At 49.1% G+C, this 13686-nt stretch overlaps 1 protein-coding gene across 1 annotated transcript in view; it reads right to left on the reverse strand.

The window, feature by feature from the left end:
* Nucleotides 1-11838: 11838 nt before the first annotated feature.
* Nucleotides 11839-13686, reverse strand: part of SKIDA1 (SKI/DACH domain containing 1) — a 2492-nt gene continuing 644 nt past the window's right edge. The window contains 1 exon segment of the mRNA XM_041408590.1: nucleotides 11839-13686. This exon segment is cut by the window's right edge and continues 5 nt beyond it. Within this exon segment, the coding sequence (XP_041264524.1) occupies nucleotides 11990-13686 (1697 nt within the window). The 3' untranslated portion in view covers nucleotides 11839-11989.

Below are 13686 nucleotides of genomic sequence, written 5' to 3' on the forward strand. Positions count from 1 at the left end.
CCTCGGGAGGCGAGGGAGGACGCGGAGGGCGGCGAGACCTGCCCGGAGCCTCGCAGCGAGCTCACGGAGGAGAATTAGTGCTATCCCTCACCCAGCCCGAGCACGGGCTCGCCGCTGGCCGCAAGGCGTGAACGTCGTCTTCATTTAAAATTAGTGGCATAAGCTCCCCAGCCCCCAACCTCAGCATTTAAAGTGCCTTTTGTCTCTTCATTTCACTTAAGCAAGGTTTTTGTTGCCGGTTGCCAAGTTCTATTAATGCAGAATTTAATCGGGAAGCGCTTTTCCCCGGTCCCAGCAAGACGGGAACAGCAGATTCTGAGGCCTGAAACGGCACAAAACAGATCCCTCGGTGATAACTGCTAATACCCTACAATTTAATGTCGTCTTTAGTAAAAACCACTTATGTGGCAGCAACTTTTTTGCGCTCAAAGGAAAAACTGGTCCTTTATGTTTTTTCTCTCGAGCACGCAGCAATCACGCCCGACACTGGAATACGAAACCGAAAAGGTTTTCTCTAAAGAGAAGGGCCTTAATTATTAGATTCCGTGTACAACTAATCCAAAGGCACACTTAAAAGGAAATTTAATAGCTCCAGTTTCTATTTCACTCTGACTCGCATGTGTCCTCTGGCTGGATGCTCCCAACCCGCCTCTCCCAGCGCGGAGCCTGAGGACTTCCCTCTCCATTTTGTTCGGGATCTGTTGGTTTTTCTCAATATCCCCTTCTCCCTGTAGTGGGAATAAATGGAAAGCCTTCCTCGGGATTAAACCCTTAGATTTTCCCCTTTACTAACCAGTAAAGAGAGAGAGAGGGAAGAGAGGAAATGAAATTGTTATGGAGATTACAGTGTATGTCACCGGCTCTTTGGCCAGTCCTTGGGTTTTGTCGCTGAACGGTTAAGTGCAAACTTGTATTTCCCTTCACAAGAATGGACAATTTTTCTCGCTTGTTTGCAGTTTTCCAAAGTTCTACACACAAATCAGTGAACCTTAAGAGACCCTTTCACTCTTTTATTGTGAATATTTGTCAGTGCTCCGGGGCAGTGATTGCAGTGACAGGTGAATCCAGGGGCCCAGCGATGGCGTCCCAACTTCATAGGTTTGGAAATGTAAAAGACTACCGGCCCTTTCACTCGGGACGTGGCAGTCAACAGGTTCGCATTTTCGGGGATGTAATTCCTGTTCCCTGTAGCCGAACGGCAGCGGAGCAAACCCGAGCCCGCGGCCACTGCCCTGCCAAGCCTCAGACCCAGCTCCCGCAAACAGCCTTGTGCCGGGCGGCCACCCCGGCCGGCATCCCGCTGGAACAGGGGGAAGGAGGCGGCCTGGAGGGTGTGGGAGGACCCCCGCCTGGCACCCCCGCATGACGCCCGGCCACCTTCTCTCCCGAGTCCAGGGCTCAGGCGGGCTCCCGCGGGCTCTCGCTCCTCCTTTGCCCCCTCTTTAATTTTCATTCCGCCTTTTAATTATTAATTAAAGCCGAGAAGGGCTGTGGCTGGGGACGGGAGGGGGAAGGTATGCAGGAAAGAAAAGCGAGAGCGGGCTGGGGGCAGCGGTGGGAGCGGACGGTGGTTGGAGCGCAGCTTTGTGTGCCGCCTTAATTGGCCTGGCCACGGAGGGGCTGCGGCGGGGCCGCCCGGAGCCGCTCCCCTCCCGCCGCCCGCCCCATCCGTGCCCGTCCCGGGCTCCCGGCTGCAGGACCCCCTCGCCGTGCCCCGCCAGGCGCCCCGGTGCGCAGCCCTGCCGCGGGTGGCAGCCGCTGCCGGGGGCCGCTCCTGTCCCGCGCACCGGAGCCGGGCTTGATATTTAATCCGTCTCTCTTCGGACAAAGACCCATCTTTTTACCATAGAGAAACGCCACTGAGATGCGGCTAACCTCTAGGGTTATATCCCAAACCGAGACCTAAGAGCTTGAAAGATGCTTGCCCGGCCCTCTTCTAACCTAAACAAAAAGGATCGGGGGGGGGGGGGGGGGAAACAAAAACAAAACAAAAAAAAAAAAACACTCTGGTTGTGTTTTTTTTTTTCTTTTTTGGTTAGGGTTTTTTTTGGGGTTTTTTTTTTTTTTTTTTTTCCTTCCCGCACAACAAAGAATTCCTAATCATTTCATCTTGGGGGTGAATTTTTATTTCCGTGTCCACTCAGGGTATTGAAATCGATCGCTGCAATATTTAATATATTACTGTCTTAGAGTCCCCTCTCTCTGTAAGGCTGGGTTTATTTCTTGTCTGACTACGTCCCCTTCTATAATAGCACATTCTGTACATCTGTCTGCGGTGTAAAATAATCGTGGTCTTCATTAAATACACAGTCATTAAAGGCTGCGGTCAGTTTTCTAATTATGTGGAAAAGCAAACGCCGAGTAAATAAAGGTATATTAACAGAATAATCTCCCAATAAATTCACAGGCACTTGAACAACAAGCTCAACAAATATCTGAAGGTAAAACTACTACATTGGAACTAACTATTTTTTAATTATGTGAGGTTTATATAATGTACCCTTCATTTTTTGTTTAACTTTCCTGTAGTGACCTGTCCCATAACCTTGTAATCCACTGTGGGATATTTCTTTGTGGCCTCTTTCCTTTTGTTATGCCCCCACAGGTTTCCAGCTTAGATGCCTTTTTTTTTTTTTTTTCTCTTGGTAAATGCGTCTTTAAAAAATATTTGACCTGTTTGACTTAGAGACGTGCATAGACATCTGTGGATTGGGTTAGGCTTGAAGTTTCTACGTGATTTCATGATCTTTTTAAGGCAACACCTGAAAAGTAAAAATAATAGTCCTTCGACGTTTGGGAAAATTGTTCCATTAGCAGCGTTTGTAAATGTCAATGACTTGTGTATGAGTTTTCTTTTTTTCAGTTCACATAAATACAAAGTTTAATGATCTCTTGGAGACTACATCCTCATTTATAGCATATGTCCTGGCACAACCAAACTTTTGCCACCCCAGTTTGCTATGACTGGATGTCGTTGGACTACCCTTGGGAAAACCAGGGAGTTTGCCAAAGGATCTGCAGCACCTTGATAGAAAGTATGGAATAGGGAGAGGGCTCGGGAACTTTGCTTTTCCCGCTTCCCTGCTAGCGAGAGAGGCTCCTGGAAAACGCTGTCCTCACAGCCGGAGTTGGGGGAACTAGGCTCCAGCCTTTTATCATGGACCAGCTCTCCTCGCCGGGAACCAGCGAGTTGTTTTTTCAGGCTGAGCTTTGCAGGTATTGTTGCAAAACAAAGATAAACACGGAGCAAGGGAGCTGCTGCTTCTCCATGTCCGTGAGGGGACACAGGGAGAGTCCTGATGAATTTGGTGATGCCTGCGAGGAAATCCTGAGCACCTTAGCGGACAGAGCCAGTTAGTCTCACTGGAAAACTCTTTTTTTTCAGCACGCAAGCGTTCCTCTTCAGAAACCTGGGGCTGGTGGAAGCAAAAATGTTAATCGCTATCATACCTATGCAAAGCTATTAGCGCTATCGATTCCTAACTTTCTGAGCGAAGGCAAATTCACCATATGTCGATGTGCAAACACTTTAGAATAAAATTAAAACCAGTTCTGTGCAATTGTCACTGTGCATGATTCTAATACAAACTATCAGATGTTTATGCAGTTCGTCTTTCTTAATGATCAGACGCCATCGGCGTTGATAAACCAAACACAAGCAGTAAATTCTGCGTGGAGGGCGGCTCCGGCTCGCAGGTTTTGTGAAGACGGAGCAGCTCGCACGAAGCCGCAGCAAAATCATCCTGTATTTTAGTGCCGGCGCTGGGGCTGGGAGCCGCTGAACTCTCAGTTACCCTCTGGAGCTTTTTCCTAAACCCGATGTCATCCGTCTCCTGCGGAAAACGGGAGGAACAAATGCAGCAGCACGGCAGGAGCTGGCAGAAGAGCAGGGCTCCGGGCTGGAGCATTCCCGGGAAGCCTCGCCGCATCTGTGCGCGGGTGTTTACAGAGGGGAGGGAGAGAGGGAGGCAGAAAGGCCTCGGGAAAGGCAGGAGACTCTTTTAAGTCCGCTGATGAGGAATTGCTGCCGGGTATACTCCTCTTTGCCCCACGAGCAATGCAAACACGTATATAAAGATTCCCAACTTTCATGTGTGTTTTAAGAAGTTCACCTACTTTCAAGCCTGTTTCAGAAGCCCGGGTTTCCGGGACGGAACAAACACCGCCAAGTACTCTGCGTGGAGGGCAAGAGATATCAGCGATTATCTGGAGAGCCTTTCTATTTATCGGCCTCTACGCAGCTAGATAGGGAAATACGAATGTTCACGGACTTGATGAATGGCAGGGCTTGTGCAGAATGGCCGTGCTTTACAGGGCCCTTTACGGGAGAAGGATATAGAAATCATAATGGAATTAATGAGATTTTATTAGCAAAAATTTGTAAACCCCAGGTAACCATTTACTCTAAAATGTGAGAGAGACTGAGAGATCACAGCCGGGGAGATCTGACATTTTATATGGCGTTTATATTATTAAACGCCGTTCGCTCTTTTCTTCTACTACATCATTTAGCAAGAACATCTTTTTCCCTCAGGCGAACTTTGCCAGATTTTGACGGGGACGATTATGTCATAGCGAGAAACAACCGAAAAATCCTTCTTCTGGTTATAATGTGCTACTTCAAACATCCCAAACAGACACAGTAAAGTTTTTCAAACGGTCTGGAAAACTGTACAAAGAAAAGCACGTTATTGCTATTTACCCTTACCAAAACGTCATGTCCACGAAAATGGAAATGAGTTTTTCCAAAAGAGAACAAACCCTTTTTGTTGTTGTTTGGTGGGTTTCTTTAAAATTATTATTTTTTTTTTATTGAATAATATTTTTTTTTCTCCCATGCACTTTATTAGATAATAATTCTACGTTTGTGATTATCCCGGGCAGTTTACCCTTGAATCTCGGGAAGACAAAAGCATCGCGGGTAAATATCAAACATATGTTCACACAGGTTATGTGGCAGCTTTAACACTCGCAGCCCCATTCACACGCATCTCCACAAACGCACAAAGACCCTAGAAATCCCAGCAAAACCGTTGCTCCCGGGGCAGCCAGGCGAGAGGTGCTCCAGGAGAGCAGGGTTTTTTGCTCCGAGAGCAACACCAATCTACAACAAACAGCCGGGAGGTCGGGGAAGGTGTGTCCGGGACAGAGCCGTGCCTCGGCCTCGGAGAGGGGCTGGTGGTCGGCCCTGCCGCTCCGCCGGGCGCTGCCGGTGCGGTGTCCCTGCGCTTCAGCATCACCAGCTGCTTTTCCAAGGCTGTTTGTTTGTTAGTTTATTTATTTTTTCCCCAGGAAGGTAGAGAAAGGGGAATGACAAGATGAAATATAATACAGAGATGTGAAGTGACCCGAGTGGCAGCTGAAGACGAGGTCTTAGCCGGGACGTGTTTCCCAGCTAAACTCTCTGCTGCTCTTCGGGGAAAACCAAACGCAGGTTGATGGAAACATCCTGTTTTGAGGGAAATGGACTGTACAGCCCTATCTAGCAGCTCCGACACTACTAATCAGCCTGGAAAAGGGCTGCGAGCACAAGTCTCAGGGAAGAGGGAGCCGCGCATCTGACACGATTGCAATTCAATCCCGATCCTGAAAGGCAGTTTAGAAAATCGCTGAGCTCTGAGGGGCAGAGCCGGGCTGCGCAGGCCTCTCCGCGGCTCGGCCCGCCGGGAGACCCGCTCCTTCCTCTGCCTGCAGCAGGGGCAGAGCCCCGAGCCGCAGAGGGGAAGGCAACAGATGTGGGCTGTACAGAAATCCGTGGAACAAGTGCTCTAAACCCAGGGGGATTTCTCCTAATAGCGAAATCAGAGGGGGAGAGATTTCAGGAAAGGGAATAGCCCAATATAAGTTTCTAGAGTAGAATTTACATTTCATCGTGATTTGTATGTTACAATACGCAGACACGTGCACGCGGGAGGGGTTTGGGTGCCAGCGGCGGGGAGTCCCCGCGTCCCGGTCCTTCTGACCGCCGAGAGCATCGGCGTGCGTCTACCCGCGGCCTGGAAGGGGGGCCACGGTGTGGAGTTTGGGGAAGTTCATTGCGATACCCCTATTGCCATCCCCTCCCCCGCCCCTCCGGAATGAGGGAGAAGGGACAGGAGGTGCTGGCTCCTGTTTATTTGTCTAAGGGGAACGGCGGCGTGGGAGGCCGAGGGCCGCCTTGGAGCCCTCCTCGCCATGCGGACGTGCCGTTCGGCGGGCAGGGACACCCGGCCGGCGGGCAGGGACACCCGGCCTGCGGGCCGGGGCGCTGCGGGGCAGGGCACCCGGGGCAGCGCGGCCGCGAACAAAGGCCGGGAGCGGCTCCTGCACGTGTGCGCTGCCGCGGCGGGGCCAGCGGCCTCGGCCGTGCGCAGGGAGGGTCCGGCCGCGCCGCTGCTCCCCAGGCTGTCGGGCAGGGAGAAGGTCTCACTCCGGGCCGGGTCTCGGCGCGTCCCTCGCCGAGGGACGAGGCTGCAGCAGGGTCTGCCTGCGGGACGTCCACGTCCGGCCCCACCGCCCAAAGGTCACCGCGGCTGGTCCGGCTTCTCGCTACGGGCCACATTAGCGGAGCGGCCATTTACTGCCCCGGGATTGCAGCGCGGCCCGGGTTAGCCCATAAAGCCATTCACACTCAACAATGGGGATTTTCTCAACAATTAACAAGAAACAACATAATAAATCCATTTACAAAGCCCTCGCTATTTACTATAAATTAGCCACTCTTTAAGAGACCGGTGCGTAATTTCACACGCTTTACAGCCCCGGCTACATTTTAGACGCAAGAGCAAACAGCCCTGTTGGACCTTCTTCGCTGACCCCGCTCCCCGTCCCCTCCCGGGCCGACTCCGCGGGGGCGGACGGCGAACGGCCGAGCCCGGAGCCCCGGGCCTCCCCCGGCCGCTTCCTGGCCCGGAGCCCGGCATCTGCCCCGAGGGCCCCGCGGAACCACCACGGGCTTGCCCCCTGGCTCGCCCCCAGCGCGGAGCGGGCAGGGCGGGAGGCGGCGGGGCCGCGCCGCGGGAGAGCCCGGGAAGATGGACGCCCCGGCGGACGAGCCGGAGGGGGAGCGGGGTGGGAGCCACGGCCCCGCTTTGAAGAGCGGGAACCCCCGGAGACAGCCGCGCCGCCCCCGCCGCCCGCGGGAGCCGCTCCGGGAGCGGGGAAGCCGGGCCAGGGAGCCTGGCCGAGAGCGAGAGAGCCGGCCCGTGGAGCTGGGCTAGGCAGCCGAGGAGGCTCCGCCGCGCTGGGCAAGATGGCGGCCCGACGAGCGCTATGCCCCGGGCCCGCCGCGCTTGGGCAGCCCCGCCGCTCGGGGGCCCCGGCTACGCTCCCGCATTTTTTTTTTACCGCCCTCCTCTCTTTTTATATATTTTTTTTTCTCTCTGTCTCTCTCTTTTTTTTTTTTTTTTTTTTTCCCTTGTGATTTCCAGGCGGCGGGAGCGCGGTGCGGGAGTGGGGCCGGCGGCGCTCCCGCCGTACTCCCCCCTGTTTACAAACACAGCTGTTGCCGTGTATTTGCAATGCTAGGGGTAAAGCCACCAGCAGCGAGGAGCAAACGAGAGATGGTGCGGGAGAGGGGTCCTCAGCATCTGGAAAGGACAGGGCGCCTTGTTTTTGAAACTGTCAATTCCCTCAACCCCTATTGTGAGCGCCTCATGCAAAACATCTCGGGCCTTTTAAAGCGGGGGCTTGTGAGGCCGCCTAGGAGAGAAAGGGAGAGGGGGAGAGAGAGGGGCCTAGGGCACGGGAAATAATTATATCAGCGCAGTGAAAAAATGCAACGTGTAAGGCCTAAACCCGGCTCGCTGTCCCTTCCCGAAAGGTTTTTGCTCAGGTCGGAGCTGTTAGACCGCGGCTTGGAGGGCCAAGTACCGAGGGAATGGGTAATGTCTGCAAGCGTGACTCCGGGAAGGTAGATCCCAAAGCCTCCCTCCTGGTTTTGCTAGCCAGAGCTTTTCATTTTCAGGCGCTTGCCCTCCTTTTGTGCTTCCAAGCTGACCAAATAGATCCCAGGATGAACCATTACATATTCTTCCCAGCAATCCTCTTAACCATAAAAACCACAATTAACAAGGTTATCCGTGTTTCATGTTCTCTAACATACTGCATATGTAGAATATTTTCCTCCAGATTACCGCCGTGTGTCAAAAATGCCACTTTTTTTACCCTTTTCTGTCTCAACCACTCGCACGTGTGAACAGTGACAAACACAAACATGGTAACATTGCTCTCATTTCTGCAGAAACTTTAATTTATTGGCAACTAAATCTGTTAGAGTAAAAGGGATCAGAGACCATGTAAAAAATCACCATATGAATTGATTAAACAACAAACTTCATACAACAGCTACCACTATTTTGCATTATTGCTAGTAGTGGCTTTTTAAATAAACAACCAGTAAAGAGATTATCCCACTGTAGTCAAGTAAGTGTAGCTTATAGAACAATCACTTCTTAAAGTAAATTGCTGTAAACGGCAAGTTACATCTTTTAAGGCAATATACCTAATTGCTGAAGGCATTACACGTGTTCCCTTTTTAATGTTCTAGAGAATTAAACAGAGTCCAAAACTTTCTTTTGTCTTCCATCTGGCAGCAGAAATATTCACAATAAATTTCCCAGTGAACTCTATTTGTGGCAAATACCTACAGAGTACAGTCCTTACAGTACATGCACTTCCTCAGTTGCTTTTTCCTCTAGAAAATTCTGTTGATTTTTGTGTACACCAGGAATTGGAAAATGGTGGCAATTACTAACATATTGTAAGTTTTATCTCATGTAAACATCACAACAAAATGGTAGCCTGTCTCCCTTGGAAAACCTTGGGGTTTCCTCATTATTAGAACTTACCTTTATGGGAGAAATTTGGTTATTTTTATGTAATTCAATGATAAGATTTTACATGTTTAAGGCTGAAATGATAATGAACTCTGATCGCAATAATAATTACAATGTCATCAGGAACAGTTACCAAACTACCAGAATTGAACAGAATACCATCCCCCTCTTTTTTTTTTTTTTTTTCCTCCTGGTGAGTTATTGTACCTGGCTAATTTCTCCAACGGTAGTAAAACCACGAATGTCCCTGCTAGTGACTTGTACTAAACTGAGGTGTGCACGTGTGAAAATTATTTGGCTGTTTAACTCCTTGCGTGTGCTGCTGCCTGGATGGAGGGGAGCCCAGCGGAGCAGCCTGCCGGGGATGCCCGGGGGTGCCTGGAGCTCCCGGGCCGCTGGCAAGGCTGGGCGCCATATTTCACGTCCTCAACTCTGCAGAGCCTATTTGGTATAAATTTATGCTTATACCTCCCCCTCCAACCCCCAGCCCCCCATCCCGGATTATTTCAGAGCCTGAAAAGGCACCTCTGTAATTTACAATTCCTGGCCAAATCAGCATATCTCTAATTGGAAGTAAACAGGGTCAGGGGACAGAGTTACTTTGAAAGTGATATGTTGTTTAACTGGCAAGGCGAAATTTTAGGTTTCAAGTTTGCATATTGCACTTTTGCGTCTTTTGGCTCTTTTTTTTCTTTTTTTTTTTTTTCCTTTCTTTTTATTTTTTTATTTTTTTGGTCAAGGGAAGACCTTTGTCAGGGAGACACAGTTTCTAACAGAGCGGGGGGGCTTTCCTGAGCAGTACATTTTGTACGTACTTACAGTTCTCTGGAAATAAGGCTGTAATCTGTGCAGCTCTAAACACACGAATGTAAACATTCATCTCAGAACAACTTCAGTAAGCAGATTTTTCATGACCATCGTAATTTCAGCAGAGCGGTTAAGTATGCAATGCACCTTTTGCAATTGGCAGCTTAAAGTGATGTGTGTGCATGTGTGTGTGCGTGTGCATGCGGGGGGGAAGGGCAACTCCACTGAAAGGCAATTGTTTACTCTTTCTAAATATATTTGGCTGCAGGTATTCTTTGACTAGGCCTTTTACAATGAGGGGAAAACTCCGGTGTGGATATAGTAAACAGAGCTGAAATCAGTTAGTGACTGCTTGGAATATTTGGAGACATGAGGGGTTGGGACAGGGCATCACAAAAGGCAGGAATTAAAAAACTGAAACCCAGGCAGTGGATTGCCAGCAGAAATGTTGACTTTGAGTCACACAGTAAACATTACATTGTTGCTTTGTTTTCCTTTTTTGATTTGCGATAAATTATTCTCCCGGGATTGATCGATGAGTGGAATCCTTAAAATTTAATTTGTGAATGATCTAGTATAAATAAAATGCTAATCCAAAGAAAGAAACCAGCAATTATTCATCCTAAACTCTGCTGATTCAGCAACTCAATTATTATTGCCTTTCTCAAGCTGCAAACTTTTCAGGCTGTTTTCAGAGTTGCTGTAACCGTCCTCCCCCCACAAGAGATACCTTCCCCCGTCCACCTCAGCCTCCAGCCTTTCTTTTTTTTTTTTTTTTCCCCCCTCCCCTTTTTTTTGGGGGGGGGGGGGGGGGGGGGGAGGGAGGGAGTGAAACAGTTAACCTCTTGAAGCGTATTTCCTCCAAATAAAAACAGTGAACTTACAAATGGAGAGGAAACCACGGATAACTCTGCAATAATTCAAAGTGTTTGGAATCAGGATTTTTTAAAACAGTGTTTTTAATTGAAAATAAAGCTAAAGCATGCTTTTCAACAGTGCAAATTTCCATAATTTTGATTTACTGCTTCCATCATCACAATATATTATACCAGCATGTCTTACTGAGGGCTAGACCCTAGAAGTCTGCCTGTTTGACTATTTTGATATTAAGTGCAAATATAGGTAATTGCCTCTGATTGTCACGTGCAGTAAAAATGTTTCTGCTACATAGAGGATGGCATGGCAAAAAAACCCACGACAGCAAATTTCAAGAGATGAGGATAGAACCGGGAAGTGTAACATGGTTGAATCGCCTGAGTTTTGTTGCCAAAAAGCTATGAATAACATGGTCTTCTCATTTTGTGTAATCTTTCCTCTTACGGCCTCTCATTTCACTTTCTGTGTTGTATTTACTGCTTTGCTATTTCCTCCAGCCAGCATGAGGGGCTGGACCATAAATTGTACTGCTGGCCGGGCAAATATTTTAGTTGCTTTGCAAGTTTGTAAGGGGCATGTTCAGACCACAACTTAAGTATGACATTAGTGGATAACAGTAACCTTATTTAAGACCTCTGGGTGAAACAAAAAGGCTTCCCAATTGCAAAGAGTGGCTGTACAAGTAAAAAGACACCCTTTTACCAAAAATAGAATTCCACATTTATTTACTGGTTTCAAATGAGGCAGCTTTTCCCAGCGCTGGGGTCGCAGGCGGACCCCAGTCTTTTCCAAACCGGAGAAGAAGGAGTAAGTGCAACTGCCCTTCGAAAAAGACACCCCTGCACCCGAAAACAAAGCTCCCGAAAAGTATACTGCTGCCACATTGAATTATAGTGAACCCTTACTGTGCAACCATGTAACTTAACAAAGTTTAACTGAATTAACAGTTAGACTTCCATTTTCAAAATCTAGTGCATAAATTTAATGGCTCATTCTAATATTTATTATTCAACCTTTTGACATTTATTTGCAGCAGTTGAATTGAGGTACTGGTGCATTATTAGCATTTAAACAGTAAAGTGTTCCAGCTCTACCATAATAACTGAGTTTAACTTGAGTCTTTAGCCTGAAGTACTCTGTGGAATGTAACATAATAAAAAAAAAAAAAAAATAAAAAAACAAACCAAAACCAAAAACAAAAACCAAAAACAATGCAACAGAACAAACAAACAAAAAAGCCCAAACCATCAACAACCAAAAAAAAAACCCCACCAAGATCCCAAAATAAGGACCCCCCCCCCCCACTGTTGTAATGGTAAATAAAATAGTAATCCAGATTCTGTCTTCACAATGTGAAAAAACAGGAATTCCAATAGTGTATAGCATTAATGGGTTTGTACAAACCATGCTGCAGAGTTTAAAAAAAAAAAAAAAAAAAAAAGGTAAGAAAGTTAAAGGTGGTTCAAGAAAATATTTTCCAAACTACTTTATTAATTAAATTTCCTGAATTTGTGGCTAGGTGGAAGAGGTATTGCAGAACCGCCCAGCTGCCATTTCCATACAGGATGGGCCTTGTGAGGTGGTTGGGAATCCTTAGTGGTGTTTAAGGAATAAGCTGGCAACAAATCCCCATCATTGCCAATAATTAGTGATGGTGGACAGGGAAAATTTGCCATGAAATTAAATGGCCTTTTCACTGCTGATGCTACATTGCTGGCTACCCTTTTGCGTCTATTGTTAACTGTAAAATCATCCAGTGTTCCTTCATGTGTCTCAATTTTACCTGTAGGACGTGGGCTTCGAGCTGATTTCAAATTTGGTTTGACTGGAGGAGTCTGCAGTACAGGTCGCTTTCCCAAAACCAGTGTCCTGTAATTTTTTCTCACCCTTGCTCCAAATTTATACTCCCCATCCTCAGGTTTTGGAGTACCTAAAGTGCATGAGAGGACCTGACTCTGAGTCAGTGGGTTTAAGGAAGTGGTTTCTTTCTCAGTGCATGCAGAATCTTCCTTGGCTGTTAATAAAGCGTCCTGGTTATTACTCTCAGTCACACTGTAAAACTCATCCTTAGTATCATTGCACTCACACTTTAGCTTATGTGTTGTAAGATCAGGCTCATACTCGTCGTTCGCACTGCTGTCCTCTATTTTGATTTTAATGCTGTGCAGGAATGGCAACGCCTTATTGCCTGTATCAGTGCACTGGAGCTCAGCTGCTGCTGCTGCCCCTGGAGAAGCAGCATCCTCCGCAGGATCAGTTTGTAAAGAGGGCAAATCCGTGGCAAATTCAATACAATGAGGGATTTTGGAATCTTTCTCTGAATTTGCTGCCGCTGATGAAGAATCATTATTTAAGAACCTAGCAGCTATTGTATTGTTATCTGCACGGTGTGTAGTAGTTGCTTGAAGGCATTTCCTTGCCTCTCTGAGTATTCTTTGTTGTGGAAATGCATTGTTTGTCTTTGGGCTAGGTGAAGAGGCCCCCTTTGCAACACAGTTAATTGTTAGGTCAGTACTCTTGGCATTATTGGAAAATTCAGAGTGTGGGAATGTGAGTTCGGATACCCTATCATCTCTTATCTCCGCGAAGCAGCTCCCTAGGCCGCCGGAGCAGCGCAGCGCGGGGGCGGCGGGAGCCCAGCCGGGGCAGCCCCACTCCTCCGGCAGCTCCGGCTTGACTCCGCCGGGAGCGCCGCGGAGGGCGGGCAGCCCGCCGGGCTCCGCCGGGGCCGGGGGCCGGGAGGCGGCGGCTGCCGCCAGATGGTACAAGAAGTTGGCGTGGACCACGCCGGGCGGGCTGCAAAAGCTGGTGCGCCTGAAGCGGATGCTCTGCACCGAAACCTGGCTGGAGACCGAGCTGGAGTCGGAGTCCGAGGTGCTGTCCTCCTCCTCCTCCTCCTCTTCCTCCTCCTCTTCCTCCTCCTCCTCCTCCTCCGAGCTGCCCTCGCTGGAGTCCGAGGCGCCGCTGCCCTCCTCGTCCTCCTCCTCCTCCTCGTCCTCCTCCTCCGAGCTGCCCTCGCTGGAGCTGGAGAGGCTGGAGCCGCAGTCCGAGTCGTGGGCGGCGCGGCCCGAGCAGCAGCTGGACTCCGAGTCGCTGCTGCCGCTCTCGGGGAAGGCGGGCGGCCCGAAGCCGCGGGGCAGAGGCAGCGGCAGCCGCGGGGCGCCACGGGGCCGGCAGGGCCGGGGCA

This window comes from Onychostruthus taczanowskii, unplaced genomic scaffold (genome assembly GCF_017590055.1).
Source record: "Onychostruthus taczanowskii isolate IOZ18803 unplaced genomic scaffold, ASM1759005v1 scaffold3, whole genome shotgun sequence".
Taxonomy (NCBI): Eukaryota; Metazoa; Chordata; class Aves; order Passeriformes; family Passeridae; genus Onychostruthus; species Onychostruthus taczanowskii.